Source organism: Leopardus geoffroyi, chromosome A1 (genome assembly GCF_018350155.1).
Source record: "Leopardus geoffroyi isolate Oge1 chromosome A1, O.geoffroyi_Oge1_pat1.0, whole genome shotgun sequence".
In the NCBI taxonomy this organism is placed as follows: Eukaryota; Metazoa; Chordata; class Mammalia; order Carnivora; family Felidae; genus Leopardus; species Leopardus geoffroyi.
The window spans coordinates 93,692,915-93,718,128 of record NC_059326.1 but is presented as its reverse complement, the minus strand read 5'-3'; the positions used below and the strand labels follow the sequence as shown (position 1 = coordinate 93,718,128).

At 44.6% G+C, this 25,214-nt stretch overlaps 1 protein-coding gene across 1 annotated transcript in view; it reads left to right on the top strand.

The window, feature by feature from the left end:
• The first annotated feature begins 21,776 nt into the window (after window positions 1-21,776).
• CCDC112 (coiled-coil domain containing 112) overlaps window positions 21,777-25,214 on the top strand; it is a 31,106-nt gene continuing 27,668 nt past the window's right edge. Inside the window, exon 1 of the mRNA XM_045486091.1 lies at window positions 21,777-22,095. Within this exon, the coding sequence (XP_045342047.1) occupies window positions 21,979-22,095 (117 nt within the window). The 5' untranslated portion in view covers window positions 21,777-21,978. The remainder of the gene's footprint in view (window positions 22,096-25,214) is intronic.

Here is a 25,214-nt window from a genome sequence, read left to right as displayed (position 1 = left end):
CAAGGGGAGGGATCATATACTAATCTGGATTTGCAACAAGTGGAAGACGAAAATAATAATCCTGCACTGGCCCAGGTAGAACTCCTGGATTAGTTTGTATCGGCCCCAGTCACAAGATCCCCTCGTCACACGGCACGCGGAGTGATCTGTGAAAACACCTGTCAGGTTATGTCCCTCCCTTGACCAGCATCGTCCCTCGACTTCCCATCTTAGCACCCGGTCCAGGTTCCATGATCCTGTTCCGTCTACTCCTCTGACCTCGGTCTGCCCTCTCTCTCCCCCTTGCTCACTTGGGCTGACCACAAAGGCCTTCTGTGGTTGCAAGGGCTTGTCCAGCCTGCTCCTGCCTCGCTTTGCTGTCTTCTCCCTGGTTCCTGCTCCTGTGGAGAAAGAGACATTTTAAGCACTGATGCAAAAATAATTTCTTTGATGAAGTTCTTTACCATGGTCAGTTTTCTTAGGCACTTAAGAAATTGTTTCCTTTGGTAGGGGGAGTGTCTGGGTGGCTCAGTCAGTTAAGCATTGGACTCTAGATCTCAGCTCAGGTCTTGATCTCAGGGTCGTGAGTTCAAGCCCTGTGTGAGGCTCCAAGCTGGGTATGGTGCCTACTGAAAAAAAAAAAAAAAAAAAAAAAGAAAAAAAAAAGTTGTTCAATGAATGAATGAATGAACTGGCAAGGTTTTTAGCCCCACAACTTAAAAAAAAAAAAAAAAAAAAGGCTGACATAGACAATAACTCTTCAGGCAACATTCATCTAGGTCAGGAGCAGTATGTGGTTGGAGGGCATAGGGGGACAGAAAGACTGTGTGGAACAGAACTATTTGTAATGTGCTTTCAAAATGCATTCCTCTGATACACGCATCCTCTCTTCTGCCATTTAGGCAACGGACTTGGAAAGCCTGTGGGAATGCGTTTTAACCAGCAATGACACTCCACCTTGTTAATCTTCATCAAGCTGCCTGTAGAACCAGCGGACAGATGCAACTCCCCTGAGCACCGAGTCCCCTTCAGTGCCTGCAAGGTAATCTTTCCCTTCAGTGTCTCTGGGATCATGGTCAAAAGTCTAGTTCTGTTTTCAGAAGAGAACACAAATCACTTTTTGTTTATGGCTCCATAAACAAACAAACAAACAAACAAAACATATATATATGTATGAAAAGTTATTAACATATAAAAGCCCATGAATGAAAATAACTGTGTACCTGAGACTAGATCTTCAGTATTTTCCCAAAAAGTAAAACTAGGCTTGGCATAGGAAAGACATGACGTCATGATCCCTCTATTAGAGTCTTTTTTTTTTTTTTTTAAGTTTTATTTATTTAAGTAATCTCTATACCCGCCATGCAGCTCAAACTCACGACCCTGAGATCAGGAATTGCACGCTGTTCTGACTGAGCCAGCCAGGCGCCCCCAGAGTTCTTTTTTCTAGTACTAAAATTAGACAGACATTCCACACAGAATGAAAGATCTAAGCAGCCCCTTTAATCACCTACACCGGTGAACTGGGGATGCCATGAAAGCAGGCATCGGGTCCTTCAGAATCCACTCCGAGGACCAAGCATGTCCAGGTCATTGGATAACAGCACATGGATGTATTATTGAAAATGGATTCAGGGCACCTGAGTTATTTGGTTGGTTAAGCATCCAGTTCCAGCTCAGGTCATGATCTCACAGTTTGTGAGTTTGAACCCCATATTGGGCTCTCTGCTCAGAGCCTGCTTGGAATCCTTTGTCTCCCTCTCTTTGCCCCTCCCCTGCTCACGTTCTCTCTCAAAAGTAAATAAACATTAAAAAAAAAAAAAAGAAAGAAAGAAAATCGGGGCCCCTAGGTGGCTCAGTCGGTTAAGTATCCGACTCTCGGTTTTGGCTCAGGTCATGATCTCAGTTTGTGAGTTCTGAGCCCCGCGTCGGGCTCTGTGCTGACAGCTCAGAGCCTGGAGCCTGAGCTCCCCATCGCTCTCTGTCTCTATTTCTCAAAACGAAATAAACACTAAAAAAAAATTTTAAACTCTTCACATAAATTATTTAACATCTATCTGGACAGACCTAGGGGATATTCATTCTAGTGAGAATTCTGAATTTCACATAAATGGCAGATTTGAATGAGAATTTCAAAGTGGGGCAGACGAGAAGCGTGTCTTCCAGGAGGATTACATTTTTATTGCACTGAACGAGGATTGGACTCAGATTTTACTGGAGCAAATTAAATATGGGACATTTGTTCTCGTCACGTAACAAAAAGTATCGTCTAAATGGAGTTTATCAAATAAAATAGCTTTCTATGTATTTGGTGGATTAGAAAGATTAGTCTTTCATGGAGTGGTGCATTTTGCTCTTCTCCACAGAGAGCACATCCTGATGGGTCTCTGAAGAGGGGCCCCAACCTGTATAGGAAAACTCAGAGGCCTTGTTTGCAGATCGTTCGGTCTCTGCTGGGTGCCAGGCCCTCTATGGGCTTTACAGCTGTGACCTCCCTTAAACCATAGATACAGTAAACAAACGAGTGGTTACCAGATGGAGAGGGCTTGGGGAGCAGGCAAAGTAAGTGAAGGGGATTAAGAGGTTCAAACTTCCAGTTATAAAATAAATAAATCACGGGGATAAAAAGTACAGCCTCAGGAATATAGTCAATAATGTAATAACTTTGTACGGTGACAGATGGTGACCACGCTTGTCACGGGGATCACTTTGTAATGTATGAAATTACTGAATCATTATGACGCATGCCTGCAATTAATATGCTATTGTGTGTCAATTACACTTCAGTAAGAAATATTTTAATAAATAAATACAATACACCTTTCAAACAACCTGACCAGACAGTTAGGGATACAGAGTTAAACCATTCGCCCAAGGTTGCCGTGGCTAGTGGGTCAGCAAGTTTAGGCCTGACTCTGGGGTCCACAAACACTCAACCACTTTCCTGGGGCCTCTCTCTCAGTTGAGAAATGTCCAATAAACTTGTATCTGAATCAGGAGAGTGTTATGGTTCATTTGGCTGTTTCTCTGTTTTATTATTATACTTTGAATGTTTATTTAATTTTGAGAGAAAGAGAAACAGAGCACAAGTTGGGGAGGAGCAGAGAGAAGGAGACACAGAATCCGAAGCAGGCTCCAGGCTCTGAGCTGTCAGCACAGAGCCCGACGCGGGGCTCAAACTCACAGACCGTGAGATCATGACCAGAGCCAAAGTCGGACACTTAACCGACTGAGCCACCCAGGCGCCCCGTGGATGGGGTGCATTCTTATCCACTCCGAAGATTTCCTTGTCTGCAAAGGATGCTGAGTTACTGGTACACTCCTGGTCTCCTGCTGATGCCTCAGTTACTCTGGCTCAGTGGAGGTGGAGGATGTGTCCTCACTGGCAGGTTTGAGAACGGGAACTACTCGTGCTGAGGGTTGACCCTTGCTGCCTTGCTTGCCCACCCAGAGTATTCTGAAATATTCCCAGAAATGTGATCACAGAATGGTTTCCTTTAGAGAAGTACCTCCTTATCAAACTATTAAACATACTTCTGTAAGAATAATTGGTTTGCATTCCCTGATGCGACCAGGTTAGTTTATTTGTTTTAAATATGTCTGTGCATTGGGGCACCTGGGTGGCTCAGTTAAGCATCTGACTCTTGATTTTGGCTCAGGTCATGATCTCACGGTTTGTGAGTTTGAGCCCTGAGTCGGGCTCTGCACTGACAGTGTGGAGCCTGCTTGGGGTTCTCTCTCTGTCTCTCCCTGCCCCTCCTCTGCTCGCTCTCTCTCTTAAAACTCTGGTTGGGGCAGAGTTCTCTAGACTGCACAGGGCCATTTTGGCAGCTAATGTATTTAAGTGTTTCTGAGAGGATGCTTTGGGTGGTTCAGTCAGTTGTGTGTCCAACTTTGGCTCAGGTCATGATCGCACAGTTCATGGGTTTGAACCCCACATCAGGCTCGCGGCTGTCAGCATGGAGCCTGCTTTGGATCCTCTGTCCCCTTTTCTCTCTGCCCCTACCCCCACTTGCACTCTCTCAAAAATAAATAAAACATTAAAAAAAAATAAAATAAAATATTTCTGAGTAGTGTGACCTATACCCAGTAGAACATTCTGTTTCTTTGCCATTCTAAGCTAAAACCTAGCATAGGACAATCATGGGGAAGGAGAGTGGTGATAGCGTCCTTTGGTGATTCTGATACGTGTCCCAACTTAACACCCATACTCACTCAGTCATCCTTGGGGAATAAATAGCTCTAAATATAAGATCACGCTGGTGCCCACTGGCCACGATAATCTTTCCTCTCAAGAGGGAAGTTACACCAAATCAAAAGAAAATGTCACCACATTCTTCTTAATGAGCTAGAAGGAAGAACATTACCATAACCCTTTTAATAATTTGTGATCCTCGTACTATACTGCTGGGACACAAGTGGTTACTTTAAGGAGTTAGGCTTTCCAAAGATCCCTGTGGGTTTTGCCTTACATTTTTCTTTTTCCCCACAGTTTACTCATCAACCTTATCCAAAGGAAATTTGTGACACAGCTCAATGCTTAAGACACCAGGGAACAAAGTTAGGGCTAGAAACAGTGACCTGGTTTCGCTAGATATAGCAGGAAAATTACAGATTTATAGGTCACTGTTTTTTTGTTTTTGTGGTTTTTTTCCTACCAGCAGTGTCTTACTCAATTAGATTATGGCCTGCAGCCCTGTCACCTGTCTCTCATATAAATAAAATTTCCCAAGAATGCCCTTTCAGCCCTACGCATTGGATGACGGGCACAGTCATTTCAGCTAGAATAAATTATCTTGTTTGTTCCAGGAGAAATTCGGTTCTCTCAGTGGGTGTGGTAAGAAAATCAGCTCAAAGCCAAAGGTGAGTGATCAAATACAATGGTCTCTAGGACCACAGAATTCTATGATTATAGGGTATAGAATGGAAATTAATGAGATCTGCTCCACACAAACAAGCAGATCTAGGAGTAGAAGTATGTCACAACCTGGGGTGCCTGGGTGGCTCAGTTGGTTGAGCGTTTGACTTCAGCTCAGGTCATGTTCTCACGGTTTGTGAGTTCGAACCTTGCATCAGGCTGGCTGTGTCCGCACGTGAGCCTGCTTCAGACTTTGTCCCCCTCTTATGTCCCTCCCTGATTCCCTTTCTCTCTCTGTCTCTCAAAAATGGAATAAACATTAAAATAAAATATGTCATGACTTGAAGACAACCTCAAGTTTATTTTTAGGTTACATGAATCTTTTAAGGTTCTTGATTTCAGAAACAAAACCCACTCTGACTCGTTTAAGCAGAAAAAGAATTTTATTAAAAGTTTAAAGTAGTTGTCAGACTCTTGGTGGGGGCCATTGAATCAACCATGGATGCTCTGATCCCGGGAGCCACATGCAAGTTACACAGCAGGATGGCTCCCCCAAGTACCCCACTTTCCCAGGGCCTGGACAGCCCAGCACTCACCCCCAGGGGTGGACTCTAGAGGCCACCGCTAGAATCTCCGGCAGTGGTCCCTGGACGCGGCCTCCTCTCCCCTCACCTGTCAGGATGGCATCTGTGAGGTGCCTCACTTCCTTCTGCATGGAGGTCTCCCTGGTGTGGATCTAACTGGCAGAACCTGGAGCACCCCCATCCTCAAATCTAAGACGTCAAGAGACGTTCTGACTTCTTTGGAGAGCAAACTCTCCGAAACTGAGACATCCTCCATATATAAAAAGGGCTCAAAAGTAACAGGTGGCCAAAAACCATGATGGATGCCCACTTCGGCTTCCCCTAGGGGCCTGGAGAGGCTGAAGCACGTCTTTCCAGGGAAGTTAATGACCCACAGGGTAGGCTCTCTACTAGCAGGATGTGGGGAATGGGAACGAGCCGGTAGATCGATTTCCTTCCTCTCTCCTGCGGGGCTGCCTTGAGATGCCGCAGTTTGTTTGGTCTTACTGAACACATCCCATGAGATGGAGTCATAACTACTTGCAACCAATAACAGGCTGACTCCAGCCTCTCTCACATTCGCCCCTGATTCATTCCCCCTTCTCCCTCACCCTTGCTTCCCTGGGATTGCACCTCCCTACAAGGGGGGCAGCTCACAAGCTTTTCCCTCAGGCTCTGGTTTCTCAGGGAACCCACGCTGTAAGCACAGCTTACTGCAGGTGCAACGTCTGTCTTCTCACTCGTCTTTGCCGGGTTCCCATAACCAGCTTCAGTGATTTTCCCTAGAAAACCAGTAATAGACACTCATGCTGATTTATCAACCCGTATTTGCTTCAGCTGTCACTCATGCTGAAGACTTCTGTCTCTGATTTATCATTGCCTTATGTACAAAAAGAGAATTATTATTCATTGGGAGATTGGGCTGGGAGAGTGGGGGTGGAGGAATCAGCTTGCCAACTCTTTCAGGGTCACTGAGAGTCTCCTAGCTTCTGTTGAAACAGCCCCATGCTTTGTTAGAGCCATGCTGACTTTTTTTTAGGTCCTCAAAACCAGCCATTGTGCCCCAGTGCTCTGTGCCCTTCTGCAAGTTGTTTTCTAGAAAGTGGTGCTTCTTTCTTTTCTTTCTTTCTTTCTTTCACGTTTATTTTTGAGAGAAAGAGAGTGCAAAAGCAAGGGAGGGGCAGAGGATCTGAAGGGGAACAGAGGATCTGAAGTGGGCTCCATGCTGATAGCAGAGAGCCTGATACAGGGCTCGAACTCATGAACTGCAAGATCATGACCTGACCTGAAGTGAGATGCTTAACCAACTGAGCCATCTGGGGGCCCTGCTCTTCTTTCTGTAACTGAAGGCTTCTTATCCTTGAAAACTAAGCTTGGGTGTCTCCTCCTTAAGGAAGCTCTCCCGAAGATCCCTGACCACAATTCAAATTAATTTGAGCTGTGTATTCTACTGATACACCGTGCAGAATATTTATGTGGGCCACACTGGACTTCAGCGATGAGTCTATTGGTCTGTCTTGCCTAAAAGATGACAAGCTTCTTGAGGGCCGGGACCATGTCTCATTTGGCTTTATAGCCCTAGCTTCAAGCAGTGTCACAGACACATAATGGTTGTTCTGTAAAACGCTACTGAATGAATGAATAATGTTTGCGGAATAATGGAGTATTTCCAATCAGAGTCTCTGAGCTAGCTTGTGGCAGCACCCAGAAAAATCCCCTTTGCAAGCCCTTTATCACGTGGAAGAGCTTCTCCAGCCTTCCACCCAGCTGTGAATCAGTCATAACTGCACTGCATGGTCCTAGTGAAAAATCCCTGTGATCTCCCTAGGAAGGAAGAAAACCCTAGGAAAGGGTTTAGCGTCCATGTTTGGTTGGTTTTTGAGTCAGCAAATGAAGGTGATAAGAAACTAAATTTCTACTTTAAAAAAAATGTTATTTCACTTAAGATTTGCCTCATAGATGGGGCACCTGGGTGGCTCAGTCGGTTAAGCAACCGACTCTTGACTTCAGCTCAGGTCACGATCTTGCAGTTTGTGAGATCAAGTCAAGCCCCAAGTCAGGCTCTGTGCTGGCAGCTGGCCCTGCTTGGGATGCTCTCTCTCTCCCTCTCTCTCTTCCCGCCCTTTGCCCACTCGTGCACGCACTATTACTCTCTCTCTCTCTCTCTCAAAAATAATTAAAAACAAATTTGCCTCATAGCTGGCCAGACTGTCAACCATGTATACCCATTCATTTGTTCAAGGATCCATTTAACAACATTAATGCCTACAGTGGGCCTCTTCTAGGCATAGGGTTGCAAGAGTGGACAGAACAAAGATCATCCTCCATGAAGATTGCATTCTAATGGGAGATGTGCACAAACATTGTAACCTGTATTCAATAATTCTTTCAACAAATATTTATTAAGTGCTATTGAGTAAACTCTACTGTGGCCTAGATAAACTAAAAAAAAACACACTTTACAAAAAAACTTGAGGTGTCTCAGTGGCTCAGTTGGTCGAGTGTCCAACTCCTGGTTTCCTCTCAGGTCATGATCTGGAGGTTTGTGAGGTCGAGCCCTGAGTCGGACTCTGCACTGACAGCACAGGACCTACTTGGGATTTTCTCTCTCTCCCTCTTTCTCTCCCCTTCCCCCACTCAGGCTTGCACGCTCTCTCTCAAAATAAATAAACTAGAAAAAAAATTGAAACTCTACTGTGGCCTAGATGGCAGAGATACAAGGGTGCCCCATGGAGGTGGTTCTCATCTAGATCAAATCACCACACAAGTAGATAATAACAGATGGTGTCAACTATTATGAAGGAAAAGCAGATTGGAAGGAATCCAAATCTAGACAGCACTGACCGTGGCCAAGAAAGGCTTCCTTGGGAGCTGGCATTCAAACTATGTCCTGGAGGCTCATGACTCATAAGATAAAAGAGGGTTGGAGGCTCATTCCAGACAGAACCCCTAACATATGCAAAGGGACACTGCCACATTCCTGGATTTGTAAGAAGCCCAGGGCAGCTGGGGAGAGCCAGGAAGGAAGGAGAGGGAAGCAGGAAAGGTGGTCGGGGCCAAATCATGCAGGGTTTTATAGGTCATTGAAGGAGTCTGGTCACACACATAAGAAAATAATAGATTACAGAAGAGGGAAGGGGGTTGTTGATAAAAATCAGTTCATGAACTTCAAAGTTACTCATCTCTATTATTTTGGTTTACCTTCTGGTGTAAGTAAGTAAGTTTTGGGGTTTTTTTTCATACCAATAGATATTAGAATTGGTAGCATTAAAAACTATTCCAATGACTTCCACTAAAAAGAGCTCTTTGTGTTAGTATAACATTTGGAAAACTGATATCGTCAGTTGACTCTATTTGAGAATCTAAATACGCGTAAATATTTTTATTTATCTGCCACATTTCAACTAGTATGCACCTTCCTACCCCTCTTGCTGATATATCCTACCAAGAACATTCTAATTTTCATGCATAAAAGATAACGATATTTTTCTTCTGCGAAGATTCAAATATAGACTCTTGCTTACTGTTTCTCAGGTGACATCTGGTGGTTAAAAACTGAAATGCAGTTTTATGTAGTTGGAAAGGTGAGGTGGTCAAATTCTTTGAGTAGGAAATCATTAAAGAATTTGAGCTGAATTGGTTGAAGACTGATTTTGCTTAGATTTTTGGCATTGTGTGATCCATAGCAAGTAGGCGTTGTGGTAGGAGGTGTGGTGGAGAGAACGCTAATGTTCTACTGGATGTGGCAGGCTTTCAGCCCTGCTCAACCCTCTGGCAATTAATAGCTGGAAGATTTGCTTTTGTGTTTGCTTTTCAAAAGAGCTTCCTGGAGTGCCTGGTTGGCTCAGTGGGTGGAGCAAATGACTCTTGATTTGGGGGTTGTGAGTTCCAGCCCCATGCTGGGTACAGAGATTACTTAAAAATAAAATCCTGGGTGGGGCGGGGGGGCGCCTGGGTGGCTCAGTCGGTTGGGCGGCCAACTTCGGCTCAGGTCATGATCTCGCGGTCCCTGAGTTCGAGCCCCGCGTCGGGCTCTGTGCTGACCGCCTGGAGCCTGTTTCAGATTTTGTGTCTCCCTCTCTCTGACCCTCCCCCGTTCATGGTCTGTCTCTCTCTGTCTCAAAAATAAAATAAACGTTAAAAAAAAATTAAAATAAAATAAAATAAAATCCTGGGGGGAAAAAACAACAACAAAAAAACAAAACAACAGCAACAACAACAACAACAACACAAAACCACTTCCAAACTGAAGGAGCAGATCAGCTGCAGACAGACAAGAATCAGATTAATATTGGGCTCCGCAGTGGCAGTACTGGATAGAAGAGACAACAGAATAGTATCTTCAGCATTCTGAGGGAACTTTACTTTTATCTAGAGTTCTCAGCTAAGCCGACTCTCCTTCAGATGCGAGCAAAACAAAAGCATTTAAAATATCGTCTTTATCAGTTTGTTTTTAGGGATTTTATTTTTTGCTATTGTAATTTGGGTCTTTATTTCCACTGGGTCTTTATTTGGTCTTTATTTCCTTCCTTCCTTTCATTCTTTTTTTCTTCTTTCTTCACTGAGGTATAACTGGTATATATCCATTATGTTTGCTAACTGGTTGTTACTGTTTGTATAGGTGAAATCAGTTGATTTTCATACATGAATTTTATATCCTTGCAGGTCATAAGTTCTCATATGGTTTATAATAGATTTATAATTGAGTTTCTTGAGTTTTCTAGGTATACAGCTATCTCTAAATAGTAATAAATGTATCTCTCTTCTAATGGTTATACCCCCTGTGCCTTTGTCTTGTCTGATTATGTTGGTTAAATGTCCAGAACTATGCTAAATAATAATGGAGACTGTAGACATAATTGTCTTGCTGTTTTCTTTTTTTAACATTAAACACCTTTTCCACTTTATTTTGTTTTTCTAAGTAGGCTCCATGCCCCACGTGGGGCTTGAACTCACGACCCCAGGAATAAGAGTTACGTGCTCTACCAACTGAGCCAGCAAGATGCCCCTTGCTGTTGATTTTCACCGGAATGCTTCAGTGTTTCCTCATTAGACATATTGCTGGCTTTTAAAAAGATTCATCTTTCCTGTTTTAAGAAATTTTTTTTAAGTTTATTTAATTATTTTGAGAGAGAGAGAACACGTGTGTGTGGGAGGGGAAGGGAGAGAGGGAGAGCAAGAGAATTCCAAGCAGGCTCCGCACTGCCAGCACAGAGCCCAATGTGGGCTTTGAACTCCCAAACCATGAGATCATGAACGGAGCCAAAATCAAGAGTTGTATGCTAACTGAGCCACCCGGGTGCCTGGGAAGATTTTTAAAAATCAAATGTGGATGTTGAAATCTATCAACTGCATCATCTTTGCAGAAAATCATACAATTCTTTTTTCTTTTTTAATCTATTTTATCAGCCTGAGTTCAGTTGCAGGAAATAGAAAGGGATTTAATACAGGGAATCAAGTGCTCACAAATCGGGAGGGCAGGAGGAGCAGGTTCTAAGAATAATTCCCAAAGCCATGCCAAGAGATGGGCTCCCTCCACCATGGTCAGGAAGCCATGCTCCCATCCATTAGCTCCAGGAGCACACCGTCTTTTTTTTAATATAATTAAAAAAATTTTTTTTTCGTTTATTTATTTTATTTTTTTTGAGAGACAGAGAGCACAAGTGGGGAGGGGCAGAGATTGGAGACAGATTCCAAAGCAGGCTTCAGGCTCTGAGCTGTAAGCACAGAGCCCGACGCGGGGCTCGAACTCACAAACCTTGAGATCATAATCTGAGCTGAAGTTGGACACTTAACCAACTGAGCCATCCAGGCGCCCCCAGGAGCACACTGTCTTAATGTAATCTGGGAATGAGGCGTTGCCGCCAGAATTATCTGTCGCCTCTGGATCTCAAAACTGATGAACTGATTCTGGACCGTTAGCTCCACTGTTTCACCACGTCTTCTACAATCAACTCCAGCAAAACGGGTGCCTCAGGCACCACCTCTTCCCTATTTAATTGAGTTCTGAAATCGAGTTTCACACAAGTGCCTCTGATGGGCGAACATAACATACATTGAGGACCCTAGCTGCAAGGGACTCTGGGAAATGAGGATTCTGAGCTTACCAGCCTCCGCAGTATGGGATGGCACGCCAAAAAGAGACTAAAATAGATGTTGAGTGAGCCAACCAAATAAACCCAACTGCTTCCTGACATAGTGAGTGATCCTGAATCATTCTTGCAATCCCAGGGCGGGAAAAAGCTATTTTCCCTTTAATTCTTCTAAGGTGCCCCTGGATTCAGTTTCTGAAACTGCTGAACGTTTTTTGCGTTCAATGTTCATAATTGATTTTTGTCAGTAATTTTCTTTATGCTACCCGTCAGTTTTTGGTAAGCATATGTCACTTTTACTACCAGAATTGTGAAGCTTTTCTCTTTTGTCTCTGTTCTGGAATAATTTGAAAAGCATTAGAGCCTGTTTAGTTCCTAAGATTTGGTTAAGATTAGCCTATGAAGTCCTCTGGGCCTGGTGTTCTTTGAAAGTCTACCATTGTAACAATTTTTATCCTTTTTCTTAGGTTTTTAATAGGTAATTTTTAGATTTTTATTTTACCAATTTTATTAAATTGTATTTTCTTAATTTTTTAAATGTTTATTTATTTATTTTTTTTAAATTTTTTTGTTCAACATTTATTTATTTTGGGACAGAGAGAGACAGCGCATGAACGGGGGAGGGGCAGAGAGAGAGGGAGACACAGAATCGGAAACAGGCTCCAGGCTCTGAGCCATCAGCCCAGAGCCTGACGCGGGGCTCGAACTCACGGACCGCGAGATCGTGACCTGGCTGAAGTCGGACGCTTAACCGACTGCGCCACCCAGGCGCCCCTTAAATGTTTATTTTTGAGAGAGGGAGAGAGACAGAGCGTGAGAGGGGGAGGGGCAGAGAGAGAGGGAGACACAGAATCTGAAGCAGGCTCTAGACTTCTGAGCTGTCAGCACAGAGCCCAACACGGGGCTTGAACTCATGAACTGTGAGATCATGACCTGAGCTGAAGTCGGACGCTTAACCAACTAAGCCACCCAGGTGCCCCTATCAATTGTATTTTCTTAGAAAAATTATTCATCTCATCTGGATTTTCAAATTTATTTGCAGACAATTAAGCAAAATAGTCATCTATGATTTTTTTTTAATTTTGCTTTGCATTTTATAGTATGTATATTTGTGCTTTTTTAATCAGGTTAGCTAGTAGTTTAGTTTACCCTTTTTTTTTAAAGTTCATTCGTTCATTCATTCATTCCTTCTTTCATTCTGCGTTGCCAGCACAGAGCCCAACTTGGGGCTTGATCTCACGAACCAGAGTTGGACACTTAACTGACTGAGCCATCGGGTGCCCCTACCCTTCTTAATTGATAAATTTATTCATTGAGATCATTTCTCTGATTTTAATTTTATTGTTTTCTGCTTTCACATTTCTCAGTTCATTTTTCCTTCTTTCCTTTTGGTTGTTGATCTTGCCTCTGTCTTCCTGAGTCAGGTGGTTAATTAATTTACTTTTATTCTTTCTTATTTACTAATATAATGTTTAGCTCCACAAATTTGCTTCTGAGGATTGCTTTAGCTGTAATCCCTGGGTACTAATATGTAGCATTACCAGTGTTTTTTGTAATTAAACGGCAAATTTAGTTTTGATATCTTCGTTGACTCTAGACTTTTCTGAGAGTTTTTAAATTTTTTTTTAATTTTTTTTTTTTAAGTAGGTTCCATGCCCAAAATGGGGCTTGAGCTCATGACCCTGACTGAGCCAGCATGCTCTACGGACTGAGCCAGCCAGGCACCCCTGGACTTCTTTTAGAGTTTTAAAGTTTCAGGTCACAGGGTCTTTTTGTCTTCTCAGTTGATTTGCTTTCTGATCAGATAATTATGTTTGTGTTATTTATTGTTTTTTCAATGTTTATTTATTTGAGAGAGAGAGCGTGCATGCAAGCAGGGGGAGGGGCAGGGAGAAGAAAAGGAGTTCTAAACAGGTTCTCCACTGTCAGGGCAGAGCCCAACGTGGGGCTTGAACCATGAGATCATGATCTGAGCTGAAATCAAGAGCTGGATGCTTAACCAACTGAGCCACCCCGGCACCCCAGGTCTGTGTTATTTCTGCTTTCTGGTATTTATTGAGGTTTTTGTGGCCTACATGTATGGTCAATTTTTGTGAAGGTTCCATGAGTGTTAAAAAAAAGAAGTATTATTTCTTTTCAGTGAACAGAGTTCAATATATGTCAGATCTAGCTTATAAAATAGATCATTTAGTCTACTCTGTACTGAAGGCACCGGGCTCCAGGTTGTCTCCCCATGGCTTGGCAGCCTTAAATGAAAAGAGTGGTTTTGCTATAGGAGTCTGACAGCTATGATCCTAAGAGAGTGAACATCCCTGCCTCCCAAGCTAAAAACCAGTCCTTACAGAAATATTGATAGGCGGAGGAAACAGACCTACACGAGCAGTCATTCACTTATACTGACCAGCAGCCAGGTCAAGCACACGCTTGGACATACATATTTGTACAAAACCAAAACCTTTCTGTTTTCCCTTATTTTATCCTTGATTCTACCAAGATTGCCGCCAGGTACTTCGCGCATAGTGATCTATAACAGCCTGGGAGCAGCCTCTCGATACCGCCTACTTTCATGCCCAGATTGGGGTGGGACATCCACTTCTGCGTCTATCCCCGTCCTTGGCACCTTGGCTTGGTAACTACAGTCTTTCCTTCACCATAGCCCTAATGTTTATAGATCTTCCTTCCAGTGTGAGCAAGCCGTAAAATGTTTCTGTGCACGTCACTAGACATTTATTTTGTTTTACAGGCACCAGTAAATGTTAAACTGGCATTATCAGGATTATCTCTGCCTATGTGTAAAAAAAATCCAAAAAAAGGGGGCGCCTGGGTGGCGCAGTCGGTTGAGCGTCCGACTTCAGCCAGGTCACGATCTCGCGGTCCGTGAGTTCGAGCCCCGCGTCGGGCTCTGGGCTGATGGCTCAGAGCCTGGAGCCTGTTTCCGATTCTGTGTCTGCCTCTCTCTCTGCCCCTCCCCCGTTCATGGTCTGTCTCTCTCTGTCCCAAAAATAAATAAACGTTGAAAAAAAAAATTTTTTTTAAAAAGAAGCGCAGGAGGGCACCTGTTGGGATAAGCACTGGGTGCTGTATGGAAACGAATTTGACAATAAATTCCATATTAAAAAGAAAGAAAGATGGGGCGCCCGGGTGGCGCAGTCGGTTAAGCGTCCGACTTCAGCCAGGTCACGATCTCTCAGTCCGGGAGTTCGAGCCCTGCGTCGGGCTCTGGGCTGATGGCTCAGAGCCTGGAGCCTGTTTCTGATTCTGTGTCTCCCTCTCTCTCTGCCCCTCCCCCGTTCATTCTGTCTCTCTCTGTCCCAAAAATAAATAAACGTTGAAAAAAAAAATTAAAAAAATAAATAAAATAAAAAAATAAAAAGAAAGAAAGAAAAAAAGAGCACAGAGAGAGCCAGTATACCTGTTCAAATTAATACATGATAATTATTAAAAATTTCCAACATTATGGAAGTCCCAAACATTACTTGGTATTTTCTTTTTTATTTTCTTGATGTACAATTGTTTAACCTCCACACTTACGTCTAGGGCTATGCTTTCTGTTGAAAATTCTCAAGCAAGAGTAAATACGTATCAAAAAGTTATTTCATTCCTATGAGCTAGAAGTTTCTGAAAACTTTCCTAGAAACCCAAGGAAATACAGAGATGACATATGAGTTTAATTTTCTATCGACCTGCAAAAGAATGACCCTACAATAACTTTTTCTGAAATTCATTTTTTCTGAAATGATGGATTTATGCTCATCATATAGGTTGAAATTCTCAGGGAAAAGTGTTCTTTGGGGACTAAGTGGTGTAGTCATAAAACTACCAAATGGAGATTTTTCATTTCCCTGAGGTTGATGTGAGGGTTGCCAACCTAGGACTGCCTGCAAAAGAATAAAAAACACCCATTCAGGGGTGCCTGGGTGGTTCAGTTGGTTAAACGTCTGGCTTCAGCTCAGAGCATGATCTCGCGGTTTGTGGGTTCAAGCCCCGCATCGGGCCCTGCGCTGACAGCCCAGAGCCTGGAGCCTGCTTTGGATTCTGGGTCTCCCTCTCTCTCTCTCTGCCTCTCTCCCACTCACACTCTGTATCCCTCTCTCTCTCAAAAATACATAAGCATTAAAAATTAAAAAAAAACAAACACCCATTCAAACACAATTGATTATCATCTTTATTTGCCACTGGCCTTTAGAAAAAAAATAGTCTGCAAAACAGACCTGGAGGTTATTGTGGTTTAGGAAAGTAAGTATTAATTATTAAGTCAGATCCAGGCTCTGTAGTTGGCTCTGTCATATTCGAGCCATATTATCTATAAAAGTTTGTTAGGGGCGGCTTGGGTGGCTCAGTCAGTTAAGCGTCTGATTTTTTGATTCCGGCTCAGGTCATGATCTCACAGTTCATGAGTTTGCACTGACAGTGTGAAGCCTGCTTGGGATTCTCTCCCTGCCTCTCTCTCTGCTCCTCCCCAGTTGTGCTCTCTCTCACTCTCAAAATAAAGAAATAAATGCATTTTTTTAAGTTTATTCATTTATTATTTATGAGAGAGAGAGATAGACAGAGCACAAGCAGGGGAGAGGCAGAGAGAGAGGGAGACACAGAATCCAAAGCAGGCTTCAGTCTCTGAGCTGTCAGCACAGAGCCCTACACAGGGCTTGAACTCACAAACTGTGAGGTCATGACTTGAGCTGAAGTCGGACGCTTGACTGAGCCACCCACTCCAACTTTATTTACACCAAGGGGTAGTTATGAGATTAATGAGAGTGTTTGGTACACAACAGGCAATGAAATGTAAGGATTATTATTTTCTAATACATGCTCACACTTTTTTCTTTTATCCAGACCTGCCCTCACTCTTCCTTAACAGCTATATCTTTTTTTTTTTAATGTTTATTATTTTTGAGAGAGAGAGAGAGAGAGAGAGAACAGGGGAGGGGGCAGAGAGAGAGGGAGACACAGAATCGGAAGCAGGCTCCAGGCTCCGAGCTATCAGCACAGAGCCCAATGTGGGGCTCGAACTCACAAGACAGCGAGATCATATCCTGAGCCAAAGTCAGACGCTCAACCGACTGAGCCATCCAGGTGCCCCTTAACAGGCATATCTTAATTGGATACCTCAGCTTCTCCATCCCTTGGTGGAGCTATTCTAAGGATTGTTCTGTGACCTTCCTTAGGAGATCTAGGTAGAGTGAGTCCAACTGTCCACAGCAATAACTACTAAGGCCTCTTTTTAGGGTTTTCTCCCTTCCTTCACTTGGCTTCCTGGGACCACTGCCCAAATAAGCTCCCTTCCTCTGCTCACGTCCTTGACTCATGATCTGATTTCAGGGAAACTCAAACTTGCAGTCCTCTTCCTTCTTTCTAGTTGGAATATAAGTATGAGAATTGGAAGGGAAGCTCTGACATGATCTCTGTTTGCAGATAATATCGTAGCATAAATGGAAACCCTAAAAGAATCACTCTAAAAATAAGACCAAAATTAAGAGAATTGATTCAAGCAGCAATATAAAAATTTAACAAAAATCTATTATCTTCACATATTCAAATTCAAAGAATAACTAGTGAGATGATATGAAAGAAAGGAAAATCACACTTATAGTTGCAATAAAAAACACAGGAATAGGGGCTCCTGGGTGGCTCAGTAGGTTAAGCATTTGACTTCAGCTCAGGTCATGATCTCACAGATTGTGGGTTTGAGCCTCATGTCAGCTGAGCTGACAGCACAGAGCCCGGAGACTGCTTTGGATTCTGTGTCTCCTTTTCTCTCTGCCCTTCCCCTGCTTGTGCTCTCTCTCTGTCTCTCAAAAATAAATAAATTTTTCTTTAAAAAGCTTCGGAATAAATTTAAAGGAAAATCTTCACTCTTCAAAGATGCAAACGTAGGGGCACCTGGGTGGCTCGGCTGAGCATCTGACTCTTGGTTTCAGCTCAGGTCATGATCTCACAGTTCATGAGTTTGAGCCCCACATGAGGCTCTGTGCTGATAGGGTGGGGCTTGCTTGGGATTCTCTTTCTCTCCCTCCTTCTCTCACCCCTCCTGTACTCTCTCTCTCTCTCTCTCTCTCTCAAAATAAACAAACTTAAAAAAAAAAAAGAGGAAGATTTCTGTGAAGTGATACCAAGTGAGTTCCCAGAGATATTATTAGGTGAAAAACGTAACATGTAGAGGATTATATACAGTATGTGTTATGAGTTGAATTGTGTCTTCCCAAGAGATGCTGAAGTCCGAACGCCCAGTACCTGTGAACTTAGTTGGAGATGGCATCTTTGCAGCTGTAGTCAAGTTAAGATAAGGTTATACTGGATTAGGATGGACCCTAATCCAATGACTGGTGCCCTTATAAGAAGAGGAAAATTTGGACACAGAGAGCCATCATGCTGGGAGAGCCCATGGAAAGATGGGAGCAGACACTGGAGTAATGCTTCCACAAGCCAGGGAGCACCGCGGCTTGCCAGTGACCGTCAGAAGTTGGAGAGCACCATCGGACAGATATCGCCTCTGAGCCACAAGAAGGGGCTTCTAGCTTCTTGAACTGTGAGAGAATAAGTTTCTATTGTTATAAACCACTGAGTTTGCGATACTTTGTCACGGCAGCTCTAAGACAATACAATATGCTACATGTTTTTGAGAGAAAGGAAATAAATATATATATAAGATTATACATATGCCTACATAAGTAACATATATGTTATATATGGCACACATATGACACATGTAAGATATATAGTACATAATATATATGTTATATATGTAGGCATAGGTATAAGTGTGTGTGTGTGTGTGTATGTATACATTCATTTTTGCAGAAAGAAATGTAAAAGGCAAGCCAGAAATTAATAAAAACGTTTACATGTCGAGGATCATTTGAAATGGCACGGAGAGGATGTGTTAGTAAGACTTCTTTAAATAGACCTTGTCAGATCATTTTGGCTTTACATATGTCACATATGTTTTACATCTCTTTAAAAAAGTAAACCAGAAAGAAAATAAAAAAGAGGAAGCACTGAAACTGAACACAAATACAATCGAAAGAACCCAGTTATAAACAAATTGATGCCATAACCATAGAGAGAAAAGACAGATTTCAGTAAACCGTCCAACACAATAAATACTCTGATGGCGGGTGGGGGGTGGTGGTGTCCAGTGGCTCAGTCGGTTAAGTGTCGGACTTCGCTCAGGTCATGATCTCCTGGTTCACGGGTTTGAGCCCCACATCGGGCTCTGTGCGGACAGCTCAGAGCCTGGAGCCTGCTTCCAATTCTGTGTGTCTCTCTCTCTGCCCCTTCCCCACTTGTGCTCTGTCTCTCTGGTCTCTTGAAAATAAATAAACATTAAAAAAAAATACTCTGATGGGATAGCCAGTGCAGGACATAGTCTAAGGACAAAAGAACTGCAAAAATTTCACTCAGTGGGTTGACTATTAGTGGAGATAGTGGAACTGTAATTTGAGAGTATGCAATTTTTGCGAGAAAAAGCAATTAAGTAATATGTTCGTGGCCTAAGGAACCAAGATTTTCAGTAGGAGAGAAAGGCAAATCCAAAAGAGGTTAAGGAAAGACAAACCTCTGATGTTAAATTAGAATTAGTGCAAAATGCAAGACAATGACACCATGTAATAACAATATATTTTGTAGCTCTGATCACTGAAAGGGGCCTGCAAGTGAGGACCCAGGCAGCTGCCTAATCTCACTGCAAAAGCCTGTTCTGGTTTTCTGTTTATGAGATTCTTAATCACTTCTTGGAATTCTCCGTCCTGATAAACCATTGAAAGCCTTCAACATAGCCGGCATCTTAATTGTTGCACGTATATTCCCTTAGAGTGTCCACCCATTCCTGTGTTGCCCCTTGCAGAGACCACTGAATTGAAATTGTTGATTGACTGTTTTTCCCCTGAGGCTGCCAGATTTTTCTAGACTAACAGCAACAAGAGCTCAGGCGGTGCTATAGCAACAGACCTCATTTGGGACAAAATGTAAGTATATAAATGACACACAATTTATATACTTAACAGGGAAAGGAGAGAAGATCCTCTGGTCTCCCCACATCTACCAACCACCTTGTGCTGAAACACTCCAGTCAGGAAGAGTCCACACCCCAGGGCACCTGGGTGGCTCAGTTGGTTAAGTGTGTGACTTTGGCCTAGGTCATGATCTCATGGTCCGTGGGTTCGAGCCCTGGGTCGGGCTCTGTGCTGACAGCTCAGGGCCTGGAGCCTGCTTCAGATTCTGTGTCTCCTTCTCTCTCTGCCCCTCCCCTGCTCACACTCTGTCTCTCTCTCTCAAAAATAAATAAACATTAAAAAAATGTTTTGTTTTGTTTTTAAATAAAAAAAGGTCAAACACCGGCCTTTTCACTTGTGCCCTGGGCTCCAGGGCACAAACACCCTCTACGAGTCCTCACCCTGGGAACACAACACAGCAAAGATCACACATCTTCTCTGGTCACACATTTTCCAGCTAGCACCTCATTTATCTGGTCACCTGCATTACACAATCTGTGAAATACCTGTCATTTCTATTCCTCGCCTTCAATATCTCCTCATCCCTCTCAGCGAGGCTTTGGTCCTCACCATCCCGCTGGTGGTGCTCTTGTCCAGTGGCCATGGCCTCCCCATTGCCAAATCCAACCATCATTCCCTGTTTTCATCTCACTCACCTCCCGGGGAGCAAACTGCACAGTTGATCATTCTCTCCTTCTCAAAACATGTTTTTCTTCCAAAGACTTGTGGTTTTTCTCCCTTCTCTCAGACCTCTCCTTCTGAGTCTCCCTTCTCCTCCTGTCCATGGTCACCTATGTTGGAGGGCCCTAGGACTCAGTTGTCAGACTTCAATCTATACACTCCCTGTGTGAGCATTCAGAGTTATTTAAAATATTTTCTACATGCAGATGAAGGCCAAAGTCACATCTTTAGCTCCAGTCTGTCTCCTGCGGTCCAGAAGCATTTATCCACCTACCCGTGTAATTTCTCTATCAGGATCGTCTCTGGTCAGGATGCCTAGGTTTGTATCCTTATCTGTGAAATGGAGATGATAATACTTAACTGGGTTACTTAGAACAGTGTGGACACGAAGTAAGTACTCAAAAAATACCCTATTTGTTTACTTGTTTAAATTGCCGACTAAAAGTTAGAAGGAACCTTGTGTGTGTGTGTGTGTGTGTGTGTGTGTGTGTGTGTGTGTCTAAGTCTACACTGTTTAAGTCTACGATGAATTCCAAAGGCCTAGAACAGCCCTTGGCATCTAGAAGGAGCTGGATGTTGATTAAGTGAAGGGATGAATGAATGAATCCATTTCTTCTAACAGGCGGTGCATTCCACTATGCTTTGACTGGAGGGATCATCTGTGGCCTTTTTCCACCCCCTGACACAGTATCTTTGGAATCTCTTTTCTTATTGACCAAGTGTGGCATTTTTGCCTCTGGTATCCGACAGTGTGCAGAATGCCCTGTTTCGTTTCTTTTAAAGTGTGAAATAGAGTTTATTGTTCAAGCCCATAAATAAGTGCTTTTTCATTTTCACTCAGTTTTACCAGTGGTTTGTAGAAACCTAGAAGGAAGTTCTATTATGTAAAATATCTCTGTACATCTATAGGTGGAGCTGTATCTATATATGACACGAATAGATTTGACAGTAAAAGGGGGGTCCGGAATCGGAGGTGAATAAGGGGATTAGCAAGATTTTGCTGAACGAGTGTAGACAAGTGCTGGGTCAAAGTTTACACAAACCCGCAGTAGCATAGTGAGGCTCTGGCCTGTAGCCCCGCCCCGCACTCAGGCCCCGCCCTTTCCTCCACCCCGCCCCTCGCTCCGCCCACACCTGTAATCCGGCCGCGCCCTGAAGATACTCAGGTCCCTCCCTGCCTGCACTCTGGCCCAGCTCAGTCCGCATTCCGGCCCCGCCCCGCATCCCGCCCAGTCTCCACCTCCACCCTGCCCCACACGGCTGCTAGGGGCGCCTCGGTCCCGCGCTCTGGCCCCGCCCCACACCTTGACCCGGCCCCTGCCTGACCCACCCTGCGCACTGGCCCTACCGCATCTCTCAACCCCGTCTGCACTCCCGCCAGGCCAGAGCTCCTACCCCACCCTGTGATCCAGCCCCGCCCAGCTCGGTCCTTCCTTGCATCCCGGCCCAGCCCAGTCCAGGCCCTGCCCCACATCTCGGCCCTGCCCAGCCCTTGGCCCCGCCCCATTCTCCCCTTCCCCACCCTGCTCCTCGGCACCGCCCACACCTCGGCCCCGCCCCATGCCCCAGCCCCGCCCTGCCCTCGGTCCCGCCCTGCCCTCAGTACCCACCCCCTGCCAACCCCGGGCTCCGGCTCCGCCCTGATCCCCGGCCCCGCCCCACATCTCGGCCCCTCCCTGCGTCCCGGCTAGGTCTTGCTTTGCTTCCAGAAGAGCTCCGTTGCACGGGGAACGGTCTGCAGGACCAGGAGCTCCCGTGGCCCGAACCCTCTGGCCCGGGTGGCCGCTGCGGCCCGAACAGCTTGGCGAGGAAAGATGGCCGCCCTGACGACGGTCGTGGTGGCCGCGGCGGCCACCGCGGTAGCCGGGGCTGTGGCGGGGGCGGGCGCGGCCACCGGGAGCGGCATGGGAGCAGCGGCGGTGCCGCAACAGGTAAATCGAGGAGGGCCGGAAGCCTCTCTTGCGGCGAGCGTGGGCCCGAGGGGATGTGGGTGCCGGGGGCGGGACGGGGACCCGGCCCTCGCCGAACAGGTGTCCTAGGCGGCACGGTCCCCGAGGCGGGAGGCGCGGTGTTAGCCTCCCTTTGCTCGCGGTCTGGCCCACGCGGGGCGTTGTGCGCTTTTGGCGTGTGCGTTTATCTGCTTTTACAGAGCTACCTCCATGTGGTTTCGGAGTCGAGGGAAGATCTGGGTGGAAGCCCTGGCTCTGCCCTCTTCTTAGCCCTGTGAGGGGAACATATTCTCTCCGCGACTCAGTGCCTTCTCGAAAAACTGGATCTGGTCATTGCATCTTACCGAGCAGTGGTCCTTATGTGTGGGAAGGCCCTCGCACAGTGCTTGGTTGGAGAGAGATTCGGTGCCAAGTAATTGGTGGCTGCTTTGTTATTGTACCTGCGCCGGGAATACAAGGAGGAATAAATATGGGGTGGTCCGAGGCAGATGTGTTTCCAGAGATCTGCATATAGGACCCCTTTCTCTGCAGTGAGGACCAGAGGGTCCTCTGGAATTATTGGATCCAATTGCTTAAGCCAAAGCCCTTAACTGCGCTCGTTCTCTCACAGCCCACACCCAAAAGCATGGGCAGTTCCTCCATGTTCTAGCTGCGGAATAAATCCAGAATCCCACTCTTAACACCTCCAGTGCCACTTCCCTTGTCCCCACCATCATTTCTCCCTGGCTGAAATACTTTCCTAATTGGTTTGTGTTCTAACAGCCTTGCCTTCCTAAAGTATTTTCAACAGCCAGGGCGATTCAGTCCAATAATGACATTCTTCTGCTCAGAACCCTCATAGTAAAAGCCAAGGTCCTTATCATTGTCTACAGGGCCCATGAGTTACCCCCACCATCCCCCTTCTTCTCTTCTTCTTCTCTGGACTTCTTCTCCAGTCCCCTGCTGTGAGTTGGCTGCAGCCATCCTGGCTTCCTGGTTGTCCCTCAGACATTCCTAGCACTCTCCTACTTTATAACCTTTGTAATTGCTATTCCCTCTGTTTGGAATGCTGTTCCCGGTCTGTTCTATGGCTAACTGTGTTCCTTCCAGGTAACTCTGTTCAGATGCTATCAGCTCAGTGATTCTTTTCATAACCTCCCGAAACCGAATCTCTTGAGTTAGCATATGCCCTATTCCCTTTCCTGGTTTTATTTTGCTCCATAGCCCTTATTACCGTATGCTACCTTACATATTTTCATTTTTCTCCACACGTCCTCCCCCACCGTGGGAACGTAAGCTGTGTGAGGGCAGAAACTTTCGGAAGTTTTATTCACTATTGTGTTCCCAGGTCCACTATCGTGTGTAGTCCTGGAACATAGTAGGCACTCCCTAAATATTTGAGGATCGATCCAAAACTGAGGGAAGGCTGTTGTGAGCTGAGGACAGGTACCATCATTTTCTTCCTCTAAGGAAATACAGCGATTATCTGTCTTTACTTGTATAAGCTCAGGAAATTCCACCTCAGGCAAATGTTTGCACACAGCAATTCTGCTTATTATTCTAACTCTGGCCCAGAGATCTCGGGGGTGGGGGGGATGTAAAATTTATAAAAATACATAACACAGAAAATGTTTATTGAATAATTTTTAAAAATTTGTTTCATGCATGATCCTAGTAGTGTAGCCATCTTGCTGGCTTTTTCCATGAAATCTTTCTGGCTCATTCTAGTTCAAAGTGATTTGTTCTCTAAATTCTTATAACCATGTTTTGCCTCCTGATTTGCATTTCTCACAAGTTGCCTAATATTGTTAATTGATGAGCCTTTTTATCACGCTACCATGATGATCCCCAGAGATTTGCCTTTCCAGGGGTTGGATCAGAGTCACCTGTGGAGCTGTTTCAGGTGTTTTATCTGTTCCCGACATTTAGCGATGTCTTAAGACATTTTTGGTTGTCACACCGGGGTGGGTGTTGTACGTACTACTAGTGGGCAGAGGCCAAAGGACAGCCTCCCCCCTCACCCAAACGAAAAATTATCTAGTCCAAAATGTCAGTGTTGAGGTTGAGACACCCTGCTTTATATGCTCTCATCACTTGGGGGAAGGGTAGAGCCTCACAGTTGATGATGACAGCACTGAAAGAGTAGAATCCAAGGGTGTTTGGACTTTTAAAAAGGAATTACGGTCACTGCCGTACCAAATCGTGAGGTTTTGGAGGATTTTAATTATGTGTTATCCATCTTTGTACTTCCCTCAGTGTACCACACACGTACCTATGCACACAGATTCTCAGCCTAACACTGAACTTGAATATTTGTCATATGAGTAAGTGAATATTTCTAGTGACTCTAATAGTAAAACCAACTAATGCTTTCTTGAAGAGACATAATTTTCCTAATGACAACCTCATGATGTAGGAGAGGTTCACTTAAATATCTAAAATTCCTCTCTGGGTCCATTAGGGCTGCCGTGGCAAAATACCACAGACTGCGTAGTTTCAACAACAGAAATTACTTTCCTCACAATTGTGGAGGCCAGAAGTCCGAGATCAAGGTACCGCCAGTATTGGTTTCTGGTGTGAGCTCTTTTCTTGGCTTGTAGACAGCTGCCTTCTCAGGTGTCCTTACATGGCCTTTCCTCTGTGCACATGCAGTGACAGAGAAAGATCACCAATGTCTCTTCCTCTTTCTTTTTTTTTTTTTTAATATTTTTAAATGTTTATTTTTGAGACACAGAGCATGAGCGGGGGTAGGGGCAGAGAGAGTGAGAGAGACACGGAATCTGAAGCAGGCTCCAGGCTCTGAACTGTCAGCACAGAGCCCGATGCAATGCTCGAACCCACGAACCGCAAGATCATGACCTGAGCTGAAGTCAAACACTCAACCAACTAAGACACCCAGGCGCCCGGTCTCTTCCTCTTCTTATAAGGACACTAGTCCTTTTGGAATAGGACCCCACCCTTCTGATCTCATTTAACTTTAATTACCTCCTCAAAGGCCTTATCTCCAGATACAGTCACAAAGGGGGTTAGGGCTCCACTATATGAATTTAGGAGGGACATAAGTCAGTCCATAATGGTTCCTTTACATTATTTTGGAGAAATTCTCTTTGAAGTTTTAGAAA